This window comes from Sebastes umbrosus, chromosome 11 (genome assembly GCF_015220745.1).
Source record: "Sebastes umbrosus isolate fSebUmb1 chromosome 11, fSebUmb1.pri, whole genome shotgun sequence".
Classification (NCBI taxonomy): Eukaryota; Metazoa; Chordata; class Actinopteri; order Perciformes; family Sebastidae; genus Sebastes; species Sebastes umbrosus.
In genome coordinates, this window is record NC_051279.1 from 548,834 (window position 1) to 570,849 (window position 22,016).

The 22,016-nt window shown below is 45.8% G+C and overlaps 1 protein-coding gene across 3 annotated transcripts in view; it reads right to left on the reverse strand.

The window, feature by feature from the left end:
• The window catches only part of LOC119496811 (CUB and sushi domain-containing protein 3-like), a 303,171-nt gene that overhangs the window by 111,223 nt on the left and 169,932 nt on the right, over positions 1-22,016 (reverse strand). For all 3 annotated transcript variants that reach the window (XM_037784390.1, XM_037784391.1, XM_037784389.1), the window contains exons 39-46: positions 20,973-21,042; positions 19,039-19,155; positions 18,592-18,801; positions 17,384-17,572; positions 16,270-16,447; positions 10,957-11,102; positions 10,451-10,531; positions 9,492-9,605 (exon numbers count right to left, since the gene is read on the reverse strand). In XM_037784390.1, the coding sequence (XP_037640318.1) occupies positions 9,492-9,605; positions 10,451-10,531; positions 10,957-11,102; positions 16,270-16,447; positions 17,384-17,572; positions 18,592-18,801; positions 19,039-19,155; positions 20,973-21,042 (1,105 nt within the window). The remainder of the gene's footprint in view (positions 1-9,491; positions 9,606-10,450; positions 10,532-10,956; positions 11,103-16,269; positions 16,448-17,383; positions 17,573-18,591; positions 18,802-19,038; positions 19,156-20,972; positions 21,043-22,016) is intronic.

A 22,016-nucleotide genomic window follows, 5' to 3' on the forward strand; every position in this document is an offset into this window, starting at 1 on the left:
CTTCACTACGATTGATTGAGTTTGTGAGAGACATGATCAATACTTTCCTGTGAATACTTATTCATATTTCCAATCAGTGTGCTCTCTGCTTTTATTCAGTACTCTGTACCGGGCTGAACTCAACATGTTGAAGAGAAGCTGACCCGTCGGAGCTAAATACCAAAGTGCACAAGAGAACAACGTGCACGCTGACATCTTCATGAATTTACACTTTTGATAAATAAGATTAAAATACACCGTTAGATGTTTTACAGGTCACGAGGGTCAAACACACATCCAGGAACCAGTAGGAGCTTTAAGTGTGAGAGCATTTAGTCTGATTGTGAACACTGATCAGTCTCAAGGACGCGCTGCTCCGTACAGCTGTACTTTAGCTTTTTATCCAACAGATACGGACCGAAGCAGAAGATCTCATCATGTTTGTATCTTTCTATTATCAATACATTTTGACTTTTGGACTTTACAACTCTTTGGAGTTACTGGAAATGTTCTGATCACAAGAGAACCAATCCTACGCAGTCACCGCTGGAATCTAATTCTACAAATATAATATAGTATAATACTAATAACATTAGTGTAGCCTGATCTTAATCTGCGACTGTGCACAAATACCGGGGTCAAACAGGATGTGGCCTGCTGGGTAGCACAAATATTAATGTTATATAATCATTTATAATATATCTTTTTAAATAGTTTTATATACATATTTTGTATAAATTATCCATTAAGTGTGTTATTATGATTTTAATTATTCAAATCTAATTTTGAAAAACTCGGAGCAGACCTGTGATCTTTAGCGTCCCCCTAAGGGGGGCCCGGACCGCAGGTTGGGAACCACTGATCTACAGCACTGCAGCAGCTATTCTTCCTGAGGTCCACAAGCACACTTATATATAACGCGATAATGCACGACTAAGACACAGACACAGAATAACGTAACCTTAGATCATAGAGTGATGGTGGTAGTGAGTCAGGTCAGTGGTTGGTCAGTCTGTTTCTATTCTGTTTCTATTAAAAACTTTGCTTTCTAAAGTCCACACTTTTCCAAAAAGGAGAGTCGGTGCTTTTCTACGCAGCTGAGAGACTTGATTTTGCATTTGAGATGAAAAAGAAGGTGTGTAGTGCTGAGGTTTAGTGAGAGAGTTCTGACTCTCTAGCGACATACTGGAGTTCAGAACGGGGTCTTCAGCTGTTGCAGTCACATCGATTCACACGGCTGCTTCCTCCGTTCGGTGGTCAGCAGGAGACTCTGCTTCCACTGATGCTGCTTCCATTCACACAGAACCAGCACTAATTCATCTTAAAGCAAATATGTGAAATTTGTGAGTAATTGCTAATAAAAATTGCTAACTTCAATTCTACATTATTTCCATCCACATTCTTACAGTGCGGTTCCCACCTCAGACAGATGTTCAACCCCTGTCCAGACCCCTGTTAACCTGCAGCTCTTCACCGTACTGGACGGCTTTAAGATGTACATGAACTTGACTCATTGATAAGATCTACCGCGCTGCACAGAGAAGCGTCTATCTGCCAAAGAGCTTCTTGTTGAAATAATTGAGCCCCCAATACTTGTTTAATAAGCTAACGTTGCCAGGCAACAAACACAAGTCCATCCAGTGAGCACAGCACTGGCTTAAACTGGTTTGCCTCAAACTTTAGGTGCAGGGATTTAAAACATGAATCATGAGAGGCTTAAACTGTTTCAGACACCTCACTACGGCAGTTTATGAGAGGAGTGTTTAGAGGACAGGATGCTAGCCTGAAAGCAGACTGAAGCTTACAATGCACTCATAATGTAGACCTCTACAGTACTGTTATTATCATCCTGGCTCAAATACTATTATATTATAAAGATCATAGCTCAAGTATTAGGCTGATTGATAAAATAAATCACTCAAAAATAATTCTCTAAAAGTCAAATACAACTGTTTAAATAGATTTCTAATGTCATTTAATCTGTTAAATACAAGGAGCATTAACCAGTGGATTACATCCAGGTAACTAGTGAAACTACTGCTATCGTGCACGTCTCTTAAGACCCTCACATATAGTGTTGTACTGGTATTTGCAATAGCATGCATGTGTTTGAAAAGAACTGGCATTGACATTTGTTAAATCTTGCAAACATTGCGAGACGCGTCTCAGTAAGTCCTTGTGCAAACCAGCGATTGTTTAATCTTTCTCTCAGCACACGGTGCATATGGATGAGAACGCCATGGCAACCACTGGTACACGTTGTCGGCTGCAGGGACATCATACTGAAGATGAAGCCAGAGCACAAATTGTTTTTTCATTAGATTTTCTGACACATGGAAATCAATGGGAATGTGAGGAGCATTATGACAACATGTAATGTCTTAGACTCAACCTCAATGTGGCAGATGGTTTACCAAACAAACACAGCAGTCAACTCAATAGCTGCTCTCTCCTTGATCAAAGCTACCGATGTAACCTTCCTCACAGGAAGACGGAGCCGGGGGAATGCCTTTAAAACCAGGGCTACTTGGGGGTGAAATAGAATAGCCATGCAAGGACATTTCAGTGTTATCTTTTCAGCAGAAAATGACAATTAACAGAAGGGTTGCCAGCAAACAGAAGCGGAATCGGAGGAACACGGGAGGATTGTTTTTTCCTGCCGACAGGAAGCGGCCCCTTCACCAGCTGACTGCAGCAGTCTCTGGGATGTGAATAGCAGGTCAACTCAAATTAAGTTCAATTTTACATGTCCCAAGGAGAGCAATTAGTTCCGTGCTAGAGGTGGCACAAGGACATTACATCTCCAACACGAGGAAATGTAATGAATTTTTGACTACAATAATGAGGTGATCCATGAAAATGTCAAACAACGAATTACCAACCAGACGTCCTGAAACAGTACTAACTATATATATTAATACTCAAGGCAGGTTTTATATATAAGATACCGACTCATCTGACACGTTGGTGCACATTTTAGATATATATCACATACAGTACTCAATGCACTGTCTTTGACCTGATATCTAATCATGTTTGGTTTGGATTTAACAAGAACAGCCTCTTTATTAGACTCATTATGTCTTTTCTCGTGTGTTTTTATTACAGCTGTCGGTCCATTCCAATATCTAATCACAAATAATCAATTTTGTATCTGTTCTAAATGAACCTGAGATTAGTCCAGTATTGAATCCTCTTATCAACATGGGAGTGGACAAATATGCTGCTTTATGTAAATATATTTATTACTGTAAATCAATTAACACAGATCAATGACAGATATTGATCCAGAAACCCTCACAGGTACTGCATTTAGCATAAAACAATATGCTCCAATCATAACATGGCAAACTGCAGCCCAACAGGCAACAACAGCTGTCAGTGTGTCAGTGTGCTGACTTGACTATGACTTGCCCCAAACTGCATGTGATGATCATAAAGTGGGCATGTCTGTAAAGGGGAGACTCGTGGGTACCCATAGAACCCATTTACATTCACACATCTGGAGGTCAGAGGTCAAGGGACCCCTTTGAAAATGGACATGACAGTTTTTCCTTAAAATTCATCAGGTTTCCTAGTTTCATATGATGCCAGTATCTTCTCTCTAGCTTTAAAACTGAGTCCGCTACAACCTAAAAATCACAAGTTGTGATAAAGAAATTAGTGGTGTTAAAACATGCATTAACGCATCACTATGGCGTTAACTTGGACAGCCCTTTTTATATACAATCTTTAGTTTGCTTTGTTCCATCCATATCCAGCATAGCCTGACTGAGAGGAGCCGTTGTCTTGGCAGCACACAACACAATGTACTGTGATGTATGTGAGTCTGTGCTGTCCAACATCCCATTCTGCCGTTTGAACGATTGCTTTGCACCAGAAACCAACTGAAAAACAACGTTGTGTTCTCCCACAATATTCCCAACACGCCTTGCCCATCTGGATTTGGCAGGTTAATGTAGTCACTCCAATTAAAGCCTGTGAAATGATTTGAAGTACAGTATGTGAGTTAGAGCTGATAGGAGCTGGTTGGTGTTGGCAGAGCTCCGTGTAACAGTAGAGCTTGAACTACCTCCCAGTCCTCTCCAGTGAACGACTGCCCTCACTTGGCACGGAGGAAACACAGCAAATTATTCCAAACTAGTCTGATTGTTGCTGATCTGCTAAGTTGGTCATATTCAAATCAACAATGAAATAACACATTTTACTGCAGTTCCATTAGTGTCAGGCTGAACTTCATTCTATGATTCTATTTCTATGGCAGACAGGCGTGATGGGACTACTAGAGATGCACCGATACCACTTTATTCAGACCGAGTACAAGTACTTACATCTGGGTACTCTCCGATACCGAGTACCGATACGAGTACTTCTCTGTGTCTAAAGACCCTCGTTAACAGCCAGCTGGAGGGTGTGAGCGACACACGGCAGGCTGGGGAGTCCCGCATACGAGGCGGTGCGCCGCCACCGGCTCTAGGTCGGCTTGGAAAGGCTCGGGACGAAGGTGCTCTGTCAAAAGGCTCGCTGCACCATCTCTCCCCACCGGGGTGGGACGAGGCCCCCTGCAGGGCGGGGATTAGGCCCACCTTAAAGGCGCCAGGGGTCTGCGGCGATGTCTGCAACCCACCCGACCCGTCTTGAAACATGGACCAAGGAGTCTAACGCACGCGCGAGTCAGAGGGTGCAAGCAAAACCCTGGCGCAATGAAAGTGAGGGCCGGCGCCGGCTGAGGTGGGATCCCGACCTCGCAGGGTCGGGCGCATCACCATTAAGTGTACCGTTTTGCGAGTACGAGTACATGAGCACAGTATCGGACCCGATACCCGATACTGGTATCGGTATATCCCTAGGGAGAATGTAATGAAGCTTTTCTCTCCTGTTTCCCGCCTCTCTCTACTCGGCTCTGTCTAACAGACTAATAACCGGCTGCAGGACTTCATACCTCCAATGCTTTTATACATTATTCATTTTTTAAAAAAATGCCTAATGCAGCACACGTAAAGGTTGCTGTTTTCAATACACATGCACAAATGCACGCACGCACGCACGCACAAACACACACACACACACACACACACACACACACACACACACACACACACACACACACACACACACACACACACACACACACACACACACACACACACACACATCAATGCAAATTTGCTGAAATTGCCAGGGTCTCTTTGACCTTTGTGCATATACTAATAGAGCTCTTCATTGGCAGCATGTAGCCTTTATGAATAGGAATAGGAATACCTCCCAGAGCACGGATCACTGCTCAGGTCACTCAACTTAAGCTTTACTGTACTATCATTACTATTTCAGGCTTCCATCTCTTTTCTAGAGATCGTAGTCCAACAGTCCTCCAGACAGACGGGGATCGCTCCGTACATCGATACCTTCCTCTCTGTGGAAGTGTCATTTAAAAGATGTGCAGTCTATGGCTATAGCTTATCTGTGAAATCATCTCTCATGTGCTGAGAAATGATGAGAAATATGATCATAGAATAATGCAAACACACATGCAAATGTACAGCACTTCACCATTTGACCTTAACAACGCAGCATTGCGTTTGAAGAGACGATGCTATAGTAAAGTAATAAAGAACCATTAGCCAGAAGGAGCCGGTGTTTGGCCCACATTCAACCGAGCTCCCATTCATTGTTTTGACCCGGCTTCCCACTCATCATTATCCAACTCTCTCAACGAGGCCCAACACACATTGGAAACCACGACTCCGAGCCAGAGCTGAATCACTAACCTTAAACCTTTACAGACAAAACAAGCTGCGAGCCCGTCAACTTTAGTAACTCAACTAAACATGCTAACTAGGGATGTCCATAACTAACCGTTTAACCGTTAACCCACATTCAGCATTTTAACCCATTAACACTATCAGTTAAAACGGTTAAAATAAATATTAATAATGAACTCAAAAGCTGAGCGGCTCAGAGGAGCGGCTCGTCTCTTTAAGGAGAAAAGCTGGTCCACCTTAACAGTCCACCTTAAGAGGCAGAGCCGGAGTTGCAGGATACAGGAAGTAGGCTCCGGTCTCTCCGGCTCACTTGAGCGGAGTGGAGGAGTTGTAGTTTCATAGCATTTATTCACGACAAATAAACTGAACACACACTGCTACACCTACGATCACAGCTAGAACGCCACCAACAACCTCACACTCACCGCCAACACACACACACACACACACACACACACACACACACACACGGTCTGATGGAAACTCACTAAAGTTACACAGACTACGTGTGCGCCGGCGGGCACGAAGCCTCCGGCATCGTAGCTGCTAAGTTAACGCTCCCGGACGGTGAACTGGAGACAGTGAACGCAGCACTGTAGCTGCTAAGTTAACGCTCCCGGACGCTGAACTGGAGACAGTGAACGCAGCGTCGTAGCTGCTAAGTTAACGCTCCCGGACGGTGAACTGGAGACAGTGAACGCAGCACTGTAGCTGCTAAGTTAACGCTCCCGGACGGTGAACTGGAGACAGTGAACGCAGCACCGTAGCTGCTAAGTTAACGCTCCCGGACGGTGAACTGGAGACAGTGAACGCAGCACCGTAGCTGCTAAGTTAACGCTCCCGGACGGTGAACTGGAGACAGTGAACGCAGCGTCGTAGCTGCTAAGGTAACGCTCCCGGACGCTGAACTGGAGACAGTGAACGCAGCATCGTAGCTGCTAAGTTAACGCTCCCGGACGCTGAACTGGAGACAGTGAACGCAGCGTCGTAGCTGCTAAGTTAACGCTCCCGGACGCTGAACTGGAGACAGTGAACGCAGCGTCGTAGCTGCTAAGTTAACGCTCCCGGACGCTGAACTGGAGACAGTGAACGCAGCGTCGTAGCTGCTAAGTTAACGCTCCCGGACGGTGAACTGGAGACAGTGAACGCAGCGTCGTAGCTGCTAAGTTAACGCTCCCGGACGCTGAACTGGAGACAGTGAACGCAGCACTGTAGCTGCTAAGTTAACGCTCCCGGACGGTGAACTGGAGACAGTGAACGCAGCGTCGTAGCTGCTAAGTTAACGCTCCCGGACGGTGAACTGGAGACAGTGAACGCAGCACTGTAGCTGCTAAGTTAACGCTCCCGGACGGTGAACTGGAGACAGTGAACGCAGCACCGTAGCTGCTAAGTTAACGCTCCCGGACGGTGAACTGGAGACAGTGAACGCAGCACCGTAGCTGCTAAGTTAACGCTCCCGGACGGTGAACTGGAGACAGTGAACGCAGCGTCGTAGCTGCTAAGTTAACGCTCCCGGACGCTGAACTGGAGACAGTGAACGCAGCATCGTAGCTGCTAAGTTAACGCTCCCGGACGCTGAACTGGAGACAGTGAACGCAGCATCGTAGCTGCTAAGTTAACGCTCCCGGACGCTGAACTGGAGACAGTGAACGCAGCGTCGTAGCTGCTAAGTTAACGCTCCCGGACGGTGAACTGGAGACAGTGAACGCAGCGTCGTAGCTGCTAAGGTAACGCTCCCGGACGGTGAACTGGAGACAGTGAACGCAGCATCGTAGCTGCTAAGGTAACGCTCCCGGACGCTGAACTGGAGACTCCCGTCCTGCAGCTGGCACACCGCTGCATGCGAGGGACTAATCTTGTGGGTTAACGGTTAATAATGGGTTAACGAGGGTCGGTTATCGGTTAAGAACATTTTTCTAAATTAGCATCCCTACTGCTCACCAATTTAACATCAGTCAACCAACTCATTAAAACAAGTTGTGAACAAAGCAACAAGATGTGATGTCATCCAGCATGTGCTTCCATGTGACATGACTCTGGAGTGTGTTCACAGCGTTTCCTCAACATAACCGAGAGCAGCCTCTTCACAATATTCTGAACCATAAATTACCATTTGAACGTTGATATGATCCTGAACGTTACGCAGACGGCAGGTATGTCCAGGACACTTTACTTATATCTTCTTTACTTTTCTTTGACGTGTTTTCAATGACTGGAAAGCTGATCCGGTGTTCTCCAGGTTTACGGGGACACGTGGGAACGCTCTATTTGTTGCTTTGCTTGTGGCACTTTAAAATTAAATCAGCCAAATTCTTACTTGTAAGAGCAAAACAATGTCAGGCGCAAAACCGCTACGGGGTAAGAACCAAGATATCAAGACAGACATCAAATAATAACAGCCAGGGATGAGCAAATAGGTTCCAAATGGCTAGTCCTATTCTGAGATGCTTTATGGATGCAGGCTCAGGCTGCGGAGGATCTGTCATGGCTTGATCACGAGTCCAATGTGATTACTCATAGTTTCTAGATATAAACAGACAGAAATGCTCATCAACTCCAGACTAGACAAAGGACTAAAGGGCCCTTCAAAAGATGCCTATCCACGGGGAATAGGAGGTTTCAGAGCGCTCTGTTGTCTGCAGCAGAGATGTATTGGCACGACAGGCAGGCTGATGGCATTTGTTTTTTTGGTCTAAACAAAATCTGTGATGCAGACAACACAGACAGTTCTCTTCCTTTGCTTCTTCTTTGAAAATACATCTTCTGAAAAAACGCGGCGAGGAAGACAGTTTACATCAATCAAACCCACGGGGCCATCTGAGCAGGGATTAAGGGCTAACATATAACATCCCGTTTTCTATGAGAACAACAGCCACGGCCCGGCCTCCGTCTACCTTCTGACATCGTCCATGAGAGCTGCTGATCTGTTGTCTGGTTCACGCTGATTCTCCACAGTCAAGAGCTGCTTCTATAGGGGAGCACAGGTCTGTGATCTCAGGTCAGTAGTATTCAGACTCTGAGAGTCTGGACAATTAGAATACAGGTGCTGTTTGCCACCAGGAGCTGACTGGAAGGGGCCCTGCTGGAAGGAACTGAACTGACCATGGACACGCTTTAGGGATGTGCATTCCAAGCAAAAATACTATTCCAAAATCACTGGGGATTATTTGATTATTATTCGAATAATCCCCCCCGCGACATGTAGCGTGGGCACATTGTCCCATCCAACGCTGGGGATTAAGAGTTGTTTTCAACCATATTGTTGGAACAGTGGAGGAGGCCAGAGGAAAGACAAACCAAGACGGTTTTGGTGAGTTTTATTTTGTTTCTGCTGCTGGAACAGCTGATCTACCTGCTGAAACTACAAGGTGCGCGGCGCCGCTTGCACGCGGACACGACGTCGGGGTGCGCTCGCGAACCTTAAACCAAGTGTGGCACGGCGGCCTGGGTTAGGGTAGTAGCGTTACTACCAGGCAGCGCCTGCAACAGTTAATACAAGGGAAATATATATGTTTTAAGGTGGGACTAATAGTCGCATAAACTATTTGATTTTTTATAATTAACGACTATTTGAAAAATCTAAAATCATGACCCATTCCTAATAAGCATACACATAAATGAGGGTGCATGTGCACACACAAGCGTTTGAACACACCTTGAGAGGAATACCTGCGCACGGGAACACACAACACTCATAAAGCCACACAAAGAACATGAAAACATAGACTCACACATATTGAATACACCAACCTTGACAGACGGGTGGGGGTCCATCCATCTGCAGCCGCTCTCCCAGTCGACAGGTCAGAATCTCACTGCCCACCAAGGTGAAGCCTGGCAGGCACGAGTACCGGATGATGTCCCCTGTGAGGTCATTTACACCCGCAATCACACACACACACACACACACATCCCCACAGAGCTGTTAGTAGAAGCCTCCTCAGTAGCAGCACTTGAAACAGTAATCAACAACACATTTTCTAATGAAGATTGACGTCCCCTCAGCTAGCTGGAGTACTGACGGCACTTCATTACATTATAGCCGCAAAACTACACACACACACACACACACACACCAGTAAGTAAGGCAGCCACTAGCCATACGATTTCTAATTCTGACTCACTTCTGAACACTGAAAATACAAACGGCTTATATAAAGAGCTAATTAGCCTTCACTCAAACTAATATTTAATTGAAGGCAGTACGGACGGAACAACTCAAACAGGAATATAAAGAAATATAAGAAGGAAGAACAAAGGGCAAGAAAGAAAGAAAAACACAGAGAGCACATAGCAGGTAGAATGAGATAGTGAAGGTTGAAAGAACATCTGTCCAGTGGCAGTATTACTGTGTATATATATATACATATATATATATATGTATATATATATATACATTAGAAACATGTCCAAATGAATGATGATGTACTACAGACAAAGCTGGATGGAAACATGGATTAATACATTCACAAAGAACAACAGAGACTAACAGCAGAGATATAAACATCCAGATGAACAAATGAAGGATTCAACTTACAGGAGAATTAACTAATTCATTATTTACTAAAAACATTTGACATGTCTATTCCTATTTTTATCTCTGTCCAGGGCTGTCCAACCAAATTACCAAACGTCTGCTGCAAATTTATGTGATTACGCCTCGTCACCAGCGTCTCTGCTCATAAACAAGAAAATAAAATAAGACAAACCTATTTCAAACTCGTCATCATCGGTTAGGACGGTGGCGTTGGCGACAGGAGGGGGGGGCTGACAGGTTCTCAGCTGGTACGCTGATGGAGAGAGAGAGGGAGAGAGAGAGAGATAGAGAGAGAGGAGAGAGAGAGAGTATACGTCTTTACTCGCCCATCATGCTGAAACTTGATTAGATGATAAATCTCCACCTCTCTCTGTTGATGATCATCAGACAGCGATCACTAATTCAGCTTTAGATGGGACGTTTTATTATTAATCAGCTTCTTTTCAGAGAGGCGTTTTAACATTCATCATTTACCACTAAACACAACTGGAAGCAACACCACGGAGCTAAATGAGAAAGGGCCGAATAATGAGTCAGAGAAGAGGAGAATTAAAGGCGTTCCAGTATAGAGGCGTTATACTGTGATCTTCATTCCTCCAGCAGCGTCCCAGCGATGTGGAGAAGGTAACATCAGATGAATAGAGGGGTTATTAGAGCTGGTATCAGAGGGGAGGTTACCGTAATAACGCAGCACAAAGAAGCCGCTGGTGCTGAAGTCGCTGTGGAACTTGATGAGGATCTGATTGGCGGTGGTGGACACGCCCTCCTGGACCGAGTTACCACTGAACTGACCGATCTGAGGAGAGGCCTGGTCCGGTCCATCCCTGATACAGAGAGAGAGAAGGAGAGAAGGGAGGATGTATGATTCATGAAGAAACACCAGTAACAACCTGCTGCTCACACTCAAACATCTAACTTCATTTACACTCAATGTCACAGAGCAATTGTTGAATCTGGATATCTCAAGCCTTGGGCCTGGAATGGCTGAGATCTCAGTTCAATGTTCTTCAATGTTCCATTTTAACGGTGTCAGAAAGTCAACAGGTTACTCAGATGAATCTCTTGATGCTGTACAAGTATGGTGCAAGAAGCAGAGTTTTATTGTGTTTCAATATCAGCAGACAAAAACACAACCAAACCCGAGCCGTTCCGGACGCGACTGTTCACGAGCTCCACATCACAACCCTCTATACTAGATCAAAGAACTCATCCCACCTCTCCGCCATCATATATCTTAGTATCCTCCACTTCTACTGGTCTCTGTCAAAATATCCACTAATCAACATCTATCATACATCTGCTCTAGCTGCCTCCCCACATCCATTATGTCAGAGACAGATCCCTGTTCTGGGCTCTTCAGTGGCAGCCTTGTCCACGCAGCTGAGAGGTGATCTGGAGTTCGTTTGCATTACATCACTTAGAGCTGTGAGTTACAGCACTGGGGGTCTAATGAAAATACAGCAGCACTATGATTGTATGCTGTTTCAGTAATAAACACAGAGTTATAGGATTAATACTTTATCATTGTTTATCACATTATTATATAAACTGGAAAAACAAAGTTCGGAAACTTGTGTTTGGTGGATTATTTCTCTGTTGTTACAATGCTAATGGTCATTGTATTTTACATCGTTGGAAATCCTGTTTATTTACCTTCACAATGATGTCACACTTGTAAGGATCATGCATTTGTGGGATGAGCAGCACAGCTGATTATGTGGGTAGCGCCCAAGAAAAATTTGCCAAAATGCTCCGTCAATGGTAAACAGTGTATTCTCATAAGGCTACCAGGAAGCCTGCAATGACTGCCCTTCACCGTCAGGCCCGTTGGCGCTGGTGTCGACAACACAGACAATGGAACCTGAACATGTGGGGGAATGTCATGTTCAGTGATGAGTCCAGGTTCTGTCTGCCAAAGTTGGATGGCAGGGTCAAAGTATGGAGACGACATGGAGAACGCTGTGCTGATTGTTGAACCGATGGAGTAACAGCTTTTGGTGGGGGCAGTGTCATGGTGTCGGGGGGGGGCATCTCCCTCACTGGTAAAACAAGGCTTGTCATCATTGAAGGTCATCTCAATGCAGGGAGATATCAGGATGAGATTCTGCAGCCAGTGGTGATCCCATATCTCCACAATCTGGCACCTAACTTCATCCTCCAAGAAACAACGCCCCCCACCACAGAGCCAGGGTTATCACAGACTACCTCCACAATGTGGGAGGAGAGAGAATGGAACGGCCTGCCAAGAGTCCAGACCTCAACCCAACTCAACATGTGGGATCAGCTTGGGCGTGCTGTACGTGTTAGAGTGACCAACACAACCACGCTGGCTGACCTGCAACCAATCCTGGTTGAGGAATGGAACGCCATCCCACAGCAACGTGTGACCAGGTTGGTGACCAGCATGAGGAGGAGGTGCCAGGCTGTTGTGGCTGCGTATGGATCTTCCACCGCTACTGAGGCTCCTGACGGTGGATTAAATGAATAAAGTGTAAAATTGCCAATATGTCTTGTTTGTTCCTTGTTACTGATAGAGAGTTCAATCATCCAATCCACCAAACAACTCAAAACAAGAGTCAACACCAACAGGAGAATACACTGTTTACCACTGACGGAGCATTTTGGCAAATTTTTCTTGGGCGCTACCCACATCATCAGCTGTGCTGCTCATCCCACAAATACATGATCCTTACAAGTGTGACATCATTATGAAGGTAAATAAACAGGCTTTACAACCATGTAGAATACAATGACCATTAGCATTGGAACAACAGAGAAATAATCCACCAAACACAAGTTTAACTACTTTGTTTTTCCAGTATAGTTAAAAAGGGATTACTTCTACACAATCAACATGTGGCAAAGACGTGACAATAGTGATATGTGTTTGGAGTGATGGAAACAAGTCTACCAACTCCTTAAGGCACCTCTACATTACAGAGCAGATAGAAGCATGAGAGACTGGGCAGTAACACTCACTGAGAGAACTCCTGGCATGGAGCCAGTGGTGGATGAGATTCACCCTGAGATGCTGAAGGCCTGAATGTTGTCAGCCTGTCGCGTCTGACGCATCTCCTGGACAGCATCCATCTCTGGCAGTTGGGATTGCGGCCCCAAGTGAAAGAGTTGGAGTATCTACGGGCCTTGTTCCCCAATGAGGGTACAATGTAGTGTGAAATAGACAATAGTACTGAAACTGAGCTGAGCCTGAAGGGGAAGGTCTCCATACGGATACAAAGAGCTGGAATGAGCTGCCTGTGCCAGGCGGGGGTCATGGAGAGAGGAGCTGGATGTTTGGGAGGAGCTGGGAGAAGACCTGCTGCTCTACTGCTCCTCCTGTTGAGGTAGTTCACACATCTAATGAGGACGCCTCCGGGCCTCCTCCCTGTGGAGCTCCATCAGGCACGTCCGACTGGGAGGAGACCCCCCGGGGGGGCGGCAGACCCAGAACAAGCTTATATATCTAGCTGAGCTGGGTGGAGCTCAGGATCCCCAGGTGGAGCTGGAAGGATGGACAGATAGACGGAGAGCTGCATGAGCGGGACTACGTTATGGCATTATTGGATTTATGGGATTTGTGCATCTCTGTGATGATGTACCTTTGGTTTGACATTCCCACCTGGTCTTTATACCGAACATAGAAATGGATTTTTTCCAGGTAATATAGGATATCATGACATGTCTCCCTACTGCAATGTAAAACCTAATTTACCGTGAGCATTCCTCCATATCCCCCCCCACAGTGGATAGATGGGTGGATGGCTGTGGGCTGATAATAGAACTTGTCATTTGCAGTGAAGCCATTTATGAGGCATTAGCTGCTGACAGCACAGAACACAGAAGCACCTCTGCTAATGAGAGCGAGGAGGGGGGGGGACTTACTTATATGTAATTATATATATTTATATATTATATATGTGGCCATGATCTGTATTCTGGAATAAGCAGCGTAAATAAGATGGATGTGCTGGAGCATGTGCTGCTTCCCTCTGAGGATGAAACGAAGGATTCATGTGAGGAGACGGTGCTTTTCTATTATGTATATATAGAAATGGCATTTCTGTACAAGAGAAAAGTATTTCATTACGGGTACTTTCGGGGAGCTGCAGGCCTATTCAAGTGAGTGATGGACGCTAAATGCTTTCCTGGATGTGTGTGTACCTATATTTCTTTTAAAAAAAGTCTTATTGCAGTTTCATTTCAGAGTGATCAGCAGAATGGGAGACGGCAGTCAGGCAGGAAAATGAAATGTTACCATCAGGGAACAGATTGTTTATGCGCTTTTTCATTTGAAAACAGTAGTGCCAGTAGCTCCCTCCTCCCATACTGTATGCTGCGAGGCATTTCCCTCCTCTATCACCCATGAGGACGGCTCCATGACCGCCTAAGGCTCACTACACTACAGAGAGGCTAAAGGAAGGCAGAAGGAGAAGGAGAGACAGCTGCTGGACTGATAACAGGCAGCTAGTAGAAAGTACTTTACTGCTGTACAATTATCTGATAACAGTTAAAGTTCTACATACTAACAAACATCCTCAGGAACTCGGCGCTGAGGATCGAATGCTTCTACACAGTTAGTTTGTGTTTCTTTTTACGTAACCCTCGCTGGGGAAGACGGACACAGTGACTCACACTTTACTGGACTTTCTCTGATTTCATCACGTACCACGATCTATTGTGTTTTAGCACGGGGCCGGACGGAGAGAGACGCTGTCAGGGAAGGAAAAACTAATCCACAGATTTCCAGACAAAGGTGGACGTATTTGGATGTCTGTGTTGACTCGTCTAATACGACCGTCACATCAAACGCTGTGAGCAAAACGTGTCCAACTGGCCTTGAAGTGGCTGAATCCCTTTCAGAACACATCCATGATGGAGGGATTGCCTCTTCACGGCTCTCAACATGGCCATAACTCTGCTACGTCTTTACATTGACAATAGTTGTCTGCTACAATAATAATAATGCTCTGAACGGTGTAGGGATGTTAATAACTAACCGTTTAACCGTTAACACACATTAAGCATTTTAACAGATTAACACTGTCGGTTAAAACGGTTAAAAGAAACGTTAATGATTAACTCTAAAGCTGAGAAACACTCCTCACATGAAGGGGAAAAGCTGGTCCACCTTAAGAGTCCACCTTAAGAGAGTCTGAGCCGGCATTACAGATACAGGAAGTCGGCTCCCGTCTAGAGCTCGCACACAGCTAGAACGCCACCGACAACACACACACGGTCTGTCGGACACTAGCTGAAGTTTCGCTGCGCTGACAGAGCGTCTGACTAGGGCGAGCACGAAGCTACCAGCAGAGCTAGAGATACTAACGTAGCACAAACACACACACTGTCTGTTGGGCACTCGCTATCGTTCCGACGGGCAGACACACAGCTGACAACCTGCTAACTAAACTAAATGTGTGGTGGAGACTTTTACTGGGAAAGTGGCTGCATGTCCGCGACACTACATCGTAGCTGCTAAGTTAACGCTCAGCTGTCTGTTGTGCTCCTGCAGCTGGTGCACCGCAGCATGAGCCGCGCTAATCTCTAAAAAAATTCTAAATTAGCATCCCTACTCTGAATTATGTGCAACTTTTGAATTTGCTTTTGCAGCGAGTCAGAACTACTCGCCCCAGTACAGAATCTTATTAGTCTCCAGTTTGACCTTGAGTAAAAGAATCCAGCTTCAGTCGTTAAACCTTTAGGAGCTCTATAAGCAATGCGCTGTATATGGTTACACTCTTAATGAGAACTTTAACAAGGCTATATTTTGTGGTTATTTTGTGTCTTCGTATTGTTTGTAGAAATCAGTGTCACTGGTTTCTAAAGCTTCTAAACAAACATGGCTGTTAATTGAGAAAGACTTCCTCCCAGTGTCTGTCAATAGAACTCAGCATGCAGCTCTTTATACAGAGAGCTGTGTGTGTTTGATGTGTGCCATAAAGCTGATGATAGATGAATAACATCATACTGGGAGGAGAAATGAGAACTTACCACACAGTGATGTAGTCGTAGATGGGCTCTGTGTTGATCACAGAGAAGCTGATGTTGATGCCGTACCCAGGAGGGACTCTCACCGTCCACATGCAGTCCTGGAAGTGAGGGTACTCGGCTGGGTGTCCGGGAGAGTAAATTGTGCCGTTCATGGATGTTACGTTCCCACCACAGAGAGCTGGAGGAGGGGGGGGGGATCAGAGAGATTGGATATAAATAGAAAGCCAGTGTTTGATTCACCTCAAGCTCTTCTGACTGTATCGCCACTTAACTGTTGATGAAAGCAACCATAACTGTGTGTTATTGGGTTATCACTGAGATACAGAGGGGAGAATGCACCTGTTAGGTTCTACTGCAGGGGATGGCTGCTGGGAGCCGTGAACTTGATGACACTGAGTAGTTGAGATACTAAAAGTCCCCCGTCATACCCCTTCAGAGGGAATGTGTTCAAATGTGACTTTGAAGTGGGAGTCAAAGCCAAAGCGCTGCCCTCGGGATCCAAACAGGACTGTAAACTCAGACAGGCACAATACGCTGTCCACAGAGCAAAGCAACACTATTTACCACTTTCTCAGACTAAATAAAGAACTCTGTTGTGAACAGGAAATGTACGTTACTGCCTCGCCTAACTGAAAGAGAGGAACGCCATCATTTATCATACCTGAGCTCCATCTGAGGAGTCTCCTTGAGGTTTACAACAGAGACAGGCGTAATCAGCTCAGTAATAAAGACATACATCATTATACTGTCTGTGTCACTTTATAGTCCAGTAAAATGGTGCTACATTGGTGGTAAAAGGGAGTCAGATGCTTTAATGTGCTGGAATAAAGGACAGGACTAGTACAAGCAGACTGGAGAACTACATTCTTCTATTCAAAAGAACTTCAAAGACCTTGTTTTTAGTGGATAATGGCGTCTCTGTCTATCCTCAGCTTCTCAGACAACAGCATGCATGACTTATTTCAATATTTACCCACTAAGTTGGGAAAACTGACAGACAAATATCAAATAAAAGGCATTTCATATCATGTGTTGATAGTGTAAATATGCTGCATCATAACCACCGCTGGCTAGAGAACAGCTGCTGCGTTTATGAGAGGCACCGGTCGGTCACCTTCGCAGCGAGGGATGGGGTGATTCCAGTTTCTGCTGACTCCGTGCAGACACGTCAGAGACGGCTCTCCGAGCAGAGTGTAACCCGAGAGGCACTCGAAGGAAATGGTCATCCCCACGCTGTAGTCCTGACTGATCACGATGCCGTTACGGAAAGGTCGTGGGTCGGGGCACCTCTGTAGCTCATATGCTGGGGGGATAAAACAAACCCACACACGGTAGAGGTGGTTATTAAACAGGTAATAAAACACTACCACTATAACACTACATCATATTTAGGATGAAAGAGAAGGAAACAGCCGGGCCAGTGGGCTGTTAAGTAGGACTGTGTATGGAAAGAATGATGCAGGGGTTAGGATTCAATGTATGGACATAGATTGCTATTTCTTAAATCTAATTTGAACAAAACTGTTGTATAAAGATCTCACCACCACACGCATAAAACATGAGATCTGCATTTATCCCAGAACCTGTAACATCCAACAGCATGGCACTCCTTTGAGAGGACACACACACACAGAGGGTGCATATTATATATATATATATATATATATAAAATTAAAAATCAATAGTTTTTGAGAATACAGTATCACAAAACATAATATAGTGATACTCAGTATTTTCCATATTGTCTTACACCGCTGCTGTTAGGAGGAGTTAATCTGGCATCACAGGTAAACTCACCTGATATCTGATATTATGATATGCTCTTTTATTGAACACATCCTTCCTTCCTGTGGTGTCTGAAGCCTCAAAATGTTCATCTGCTCATTTTTAGTTAACATTTTGAAAAAGCAAGGTTTTGTCCAGAAGACTGAGATGTGAGTCAGCGAGGCGTCGCCGAGTCGGTCCAATCAGGATATCGTCATATTGATAGTCTAATACTAATTCTTCTTTTCCACATGAAATCCCTCACAGACAGACACAGCCGACACCATTACCATTCAAGGAGATGTGCTGCTGAATGTCTCAGCGGAGGTCAGCATTGATTTCTGTTCCTTTATTCTTTAACCTTTCGTAATCTTACAACCTTAGTGAAAGCGTGTTCCTTGCAGGACTAATCTTCGTCCCTGGTCTCCATCCAACCTGACTGATGCTCTTTTAAGAGCTCTATTAGCAAACTCTTCAATCTCCCTCCACTTTTTCAGCTCCTGCTATGATAACACCCCCGATTTAAGTTCACCACGAGGACTAATGTTCGCTCCTCACCCTGGTAGACGATGTGGAAGCCAGGCTTGTTCTGGGAGTAGTCGCTGTGGAAGAAGAGAGTGGTCTCGTGGGTGGTGCTGAAGAGAGAGTTGGGCACCGCGGGGCCACTGGACCGATCAATCACCGTTCCCGTCTCCAGGTTCCCGCTGCGCACCTCCAGATAGTCATGAACGGGCTCCGTGGAGAAGTTCAGAAACTGCAGATGGATCCCTAAAAAGCAGAAAGAAAAGGGTTGGAGACAGGAGACAGACGCAAGAATGCATGAATACAGTCAAAGAGATGTTCTCTTCAAATACAGTAGGAGCAGGTTACTTCACATTTAATGTTAAGCAGCATAACACTAGCAGCTTCTTCTTTTAACACAATAAGAAGTTGAGAGGAGAAGACAAATGAGAAAGAGAGTGTAGAAAAGGAGAGGAAGGAAGGAGAGACAGAGGGATGACAGACCGAAGCCAATAGGGAGTTGAACTCTCCAGCTGCAGTCCAGGCTGCTCTGGTAATTCCCTGGAAAGCCCGGGCTGAGGATGACGCCGTTGAAGTCTGTCATAGAGCCGCCACACTGAGCTGAGGAGGACCAACCAAGGAGAAAGAACATGTCACTTCTCCACACAACGCCTCCACGGGAAAACAAAGCAAAACAATGACTGTGGTGAGGGGGGGGGGGGCAAGTACATGCATCACTGGTGTGTACGTGCACGAAACAGGAGGAAGAGGAGCAGTGCTGTGTTTTCCACATGTGCTCAGAAGTGTGTGTGTTCTATGTGCATTGACTGTGTGCATTCTGCTCCATAAGGGCATCCATGGAAAGATAACAGACTCTTGTTTGGTGGAGCTTTAAATTAAAATAAATGAGGGAGTCAATACAGCAGCAGCACAGCTTCTCCTCAGCGGTGGCGGTGATTACTTCACCCCCCCCCACCTCTCTTCTTTGACTGTGCATTAGAGAACACTTCAGCTCGCTGTGAAGGTTACGCTCATCCCCCCCTCTCCTGTGGCACATACCCTAGTCTTACATAAACACCCCAGTGTAATGCAATTACAGACACCAGAGGTATCAATGTAAACTCTACACTGGGAGAAGGGGAGGGGGGTAGTGGTGCCATTTCTTTGGAGACTATCAACCAAGGCCACAACGAGGAGGAAACTATCCTGGGATTTAATTGTGCTGTTTGACCTGTCTGTGTATGAAATGAGAGAGCCGATGAGAGGAGAGGCACTCAGGAGGATGTTACTGTGTTCTGCGTCGGGGCATGAAACCACTTTGATGTGAGTTTATCAGCAGCAAAGTGAACACAGATCCCGGGGTGTCGGGGTGTCGGGGGTGAGCGTATGTTCTGTAAACGAGCGCCGAGTCGAGCTAACGAGCTAACGAGCGAACACGCGCGTCCAACAAAAAAGGCCTGTCAACAGTAAAGCTGGGATTTATGTCTGCAGTGAACCGTGGAAACCACAGGGACCCAACATTTACATGGAGAGAGCAGCGAGCAGCGTGCTGTGTGTGGGCACTAATGTGTAGGGATGCACCGACACCAGACCGAGGACACGTACTTACATTTGGGTACTCGCCGATACCGAGTACAGAAAACCGAGCACCGATACGAGTACTTCTCTGTGTCTAAAGACCCTCGTTAACAGCCAGCTGGAGGGTGTGAGCGACACACGGCAGGCGAAGGTGCACGTGCGAGTCAGAGGGTGCAAGCAAAACCCCGTGGAGCAATGAAAGTGAGGGCCGGCGGGCGCCGACTGAGGTGGGATCCCGGCCCCGCGGGGTCAGCTGCACCACCGGACCGTCGTGGAGGTGGAGCGTGAGCGCGTGCAATAGGACCCGAAAAACCAGTATCGGACCTGATACCTGAGAATAGTGAGGTGTCAAAAGAGAAAGTGGAGCGTTCCTTAGTAATCTCTGGAATCTGTCACTGTGACAATCAAGTTTGGAGGAAGTGTCGGGGGGGAGTAGAGACTCATCAGAGGTATCAGGAATCAAACAACACTCTGAGATGGAGCAAAGCCTTATTGATTCTCAACTGAAGGGGAAAGCATGAAAATGCATAATCCCCACTCCTCCTTCCCCCCACCCCCCCCCCATCATCCCCCCATCATCCCCTCCATCATCCCCTCCCCTGGTCTCACCATGAAACAGTTGCTTTCCCTAATACAATAACCAGTCCTCTGTGAGGGCATTGATCTATTGTGTGTCTGTGTTTCAGTAAAGTGATGCTGCTATGGGAGGAATAAAGAAGATAAACCAGGAATGAGAAAAGGAGAAGGGCAAAAGACAAAAGAGAAGACACTGAATCTGTATTTGATGAGACAGATATGGTGTTGTCATCGGCGATGTCACCTCATTGAAAAGCTGTACGCTGTGTAAAATAATACATTACCTAAACACAGCGGTACGGGGTAATTCCACCTTCTGACGGGGCCAGGCATGCAGGTAATATATGCATTACCCTGTTCAGGAAAACAAACAGAAACATTACATTCACCTCCTCCAAAATACACAGCCAGAAAAACACCCAGACATCAGACAGACAGCAGTTCTGATCTCCGTCCCCACGAGCTTTGGAATTGGTTAACAGTCAGAGTTTTGGATTTCTCAAAATCCTCTTCTCAAGGTCTAGTGTGTTAATATTTGATGGTATTAAGAGTAGCAGAGGAGCTGGTGCTGCTGGTTGGGCAGCAGGAGGACCACCTGGGGTCTGACTACAGAGAGACAGGCTGAGAGGACTGGAGGAGACGGACTGTTCTGTTAGAGACAACAATTAGATTCCAGTGATGGAGAATATTACAGGTTCATCATCAGTAAAACATTCAGAGCACTGTTGCTGTTTTAATCCTGAAAACATCTAGTGCAGTCTGGAAGATTCCTCCAGCCAACATGCTCCTAAAAACATTCATACTAGGGATGCTCATTAACCGATAACCCACCCTCGTTAACCCATTATTAACCGATAACCGAGGGTTAGCAGCTCCGATGCTGCGTTCACTGTCTCCAGTTCACCGAGCGTTAACTTAGCAGCTACGACGCTGCGTTCACTGTCTCCAGTTCACCGTCCGGGAGCGTTAACTTAGCAGCTACGATGCTGCGTTCACTGTCTCCAGTTCACCGTCCGGGAGCGTTAACTTAGCAGCTCCGATGCTGCGTGTAGTGTCGCAGACATGCAGCCACTTTCCCAGTAAAAGTCTGCACCGCACATTTAGTTTAGTTTAGCAGGTTGTCAGCTGTGTGTCTGCCTGGGTAACTTTAGTGAGCTCCAACAGACAGTGTGTGTGTGTGTGTGTGTGTGTGTGTGTGTGTGTGTGAGGTTGTTGGTGGCGTTCTAGCTGTGATCGTAGGTGTAGCAGTGTACAGTTTATTTGTTGGTGAATAAATGTTATGAAACTACAACTCCTCCGCTCCGCTCAAGAGAGCCGGAGAGACCGGA